We start from the raw sequence: 1,801 nt of genomic DNA on the forward strand, positions 1-1,801 counted from the left end.
GGGGTGGGGGAGGTGGGATTATTTGCCGTTTGGGGGCGGGTGAGTGAGAGGACAGGCGGGGGGGGGAGAAGAGACACAGGTTTTCGTGTCCGTGTTTCGTGTTCGTTCTCCAAGAGTCAGGCCCCGCCGTCTCCCTGACATCCAAACCCCCACTTACCTTGAGCAGGTACTCGTAGTACGAATCCGACCCGGGCCCTATGGTGCTCTCCTTGCTGTGCCACTCGCTGCTCAACACGTTGAGCGAGGCGCCCACAAGGCCCAGCCGGCTGCGTCTGTCGTACAACAGCCGCGCGGCGTACTCAGCACGCTCCAGGTATACCGGGTTGCCTGAACAAGACACCAAAGCGCACGGAAGGGTTGGCCGCACATACATAGACATCCATTCAACCATTCACCCAGGACCCGCCATCCCGCGCGGCGCAACTCCCAGCAAGATGGGGACGGCCTCTCAGCAGCAGCCAACATAGGGGAGTCTTACACGCCCATCCACAATCCCGCCGATCGCCAATCTCCCCCCCACCATTGTGCATTTCCCCCCTCCTAATCTTCGTGAACCTCCTCCAGCTGCCTCGCGGGTGCTCTGCGCTTGGCTGGCTTTGTATTCCATGGAATGGGGGTTCGGTATCGTCACCCCTCCTTTCCCACCCCCAGTTTCTTAACTCCTTTCCGCTTTATTCCCCAGTCCCGTTGTACCCACCATCACTACTGCTATACTATACCTGTCAGCGCCGTCAGCATGCCGAACTCCAGCAGCAGGGTACCCGCACAGGCGGTGCAGGTGCTGTTGTGTGTGTCGTGGACCGGGCCCTGGGGGCGCGTGTGCGGGGTTTGGGGGTTTGCCAGCAAGCCGATGAGGGAGTTTCCTCGGGAATGGTTGCTGTTGTGGTTGTTATTGTTGTTCTGGAAATGAAACACGTGCATTGCGGGAGGTGGTCTGTGGATAAGATTCATCTGCGAGGAGAGAATAAAGACAGACAGACAGACAGACATGCATGCAACCGGGCAGTGCAAGATGACAACAGCACCCAGCGAGAGAGGCCGCATCATCCTCACAGCCACGCAAGCAACCAGGACCGAGCCACATCGCCCTCCCCGCTCGGAACCCCCGGCCCTTGTCTCAGCTCTCACTCGGCGGCTCTCAACCCCGACAGCCCAGCTCTCATCATTCAGCACGGGTTCGGGGTTGGAGCGCGTGTTCATTCGTGTCCCGCCCTCCCTTCAGCCAACTCGCTACAGCCCCTTCCTGCATACATTAACCCCCCCTTACCCCCCTTCACCTTACGGGCTCCCAACACCTCACGGAGGACCGCCTACAGCCCCGCAGTCCAGAGGAACCCCCAGCCAAACCCAACCCCAGCTACAGCCACGGCCGCAGGTACAGCTACAGCCCCGGTGGCTCCCCCCTCCAGCACGTACGTACCTTCTTCAGGTGTACGAACAGCGCCGGCAGCCCCGAGGGCGTGTCAAAGGCCGGCAGCAGCCGGTCCGCCAACTGGATGGCTTTGCGTAAGAAAATGCCGTCGTAAGCTGGAGCCCTGCCGGCTGCCGTACCGCCGCTGCGCCGCCGCCTGCTGCTTGCGACCGCCGCCGCCGCTGCGTGGGCCCCTCCTTCCAGGTCCTCCGGCGGCGCTGCGGCGGCCGCGGCGGCGGCGCCTGCGTCCTGGTGGTGGTGCTGCTCCGGGGGCCCCGCCAGTGCCGCCGCAGCAGTTACCGCCTCCGCCTCCGACGTCGCCTGGGGACGTGGTTCAGCGCCCCCGTCACAACCACCAACCGGCTCATCAATATGCTGTTGTTGCTGTTG

General features: G+C 62.7%; 1 protein-coding gene across 1 annotated transcript in view; it reads right to left on the reverse strand.

Moving 5' to 3' along the window:
- Positions 1 to 196: 196 nt before the first annotated feature.
- VOLCADRAFT_59905 (uncharacterized protein) overlaps positions 197 to 1,801 on the reverse strand; it is a gene marked incomplete at both ends in the record, with an annotated part of 3,630 nt that continues 2,025 nt past the window's right edge. Inside the window, 3 exons of the mRNA XM_002949894.1 lie at positions 197 to 327; positions 720 to 807; positions 1,421 to 1,571. Coding sequence (XP_002949940.1) covers positions 197 to 327; positions 720 to 807; positions 1,421 to 1,571 — 370 coding nt within the window. The remainder of the gene's footprint in view (positions 328 to 719; positions 808 to 1,420; positions 1,572 to 1,801) is intronic.

Source organism: Volvox carteri (genome assembly GCF_000143455.1).
Source record: "Volvox carteri f. nagariensis unplaced genomic scaffold VOLCAscaffold_16, whole genome shotgun sequence".
NCBI classification, from domain to species: Eukaryota; Viridiplantae; Chlorophyta; class Chlorophyceae; order Chlamydomonadales; family Volvocaceae; genus Volvox; species Volvox carteri.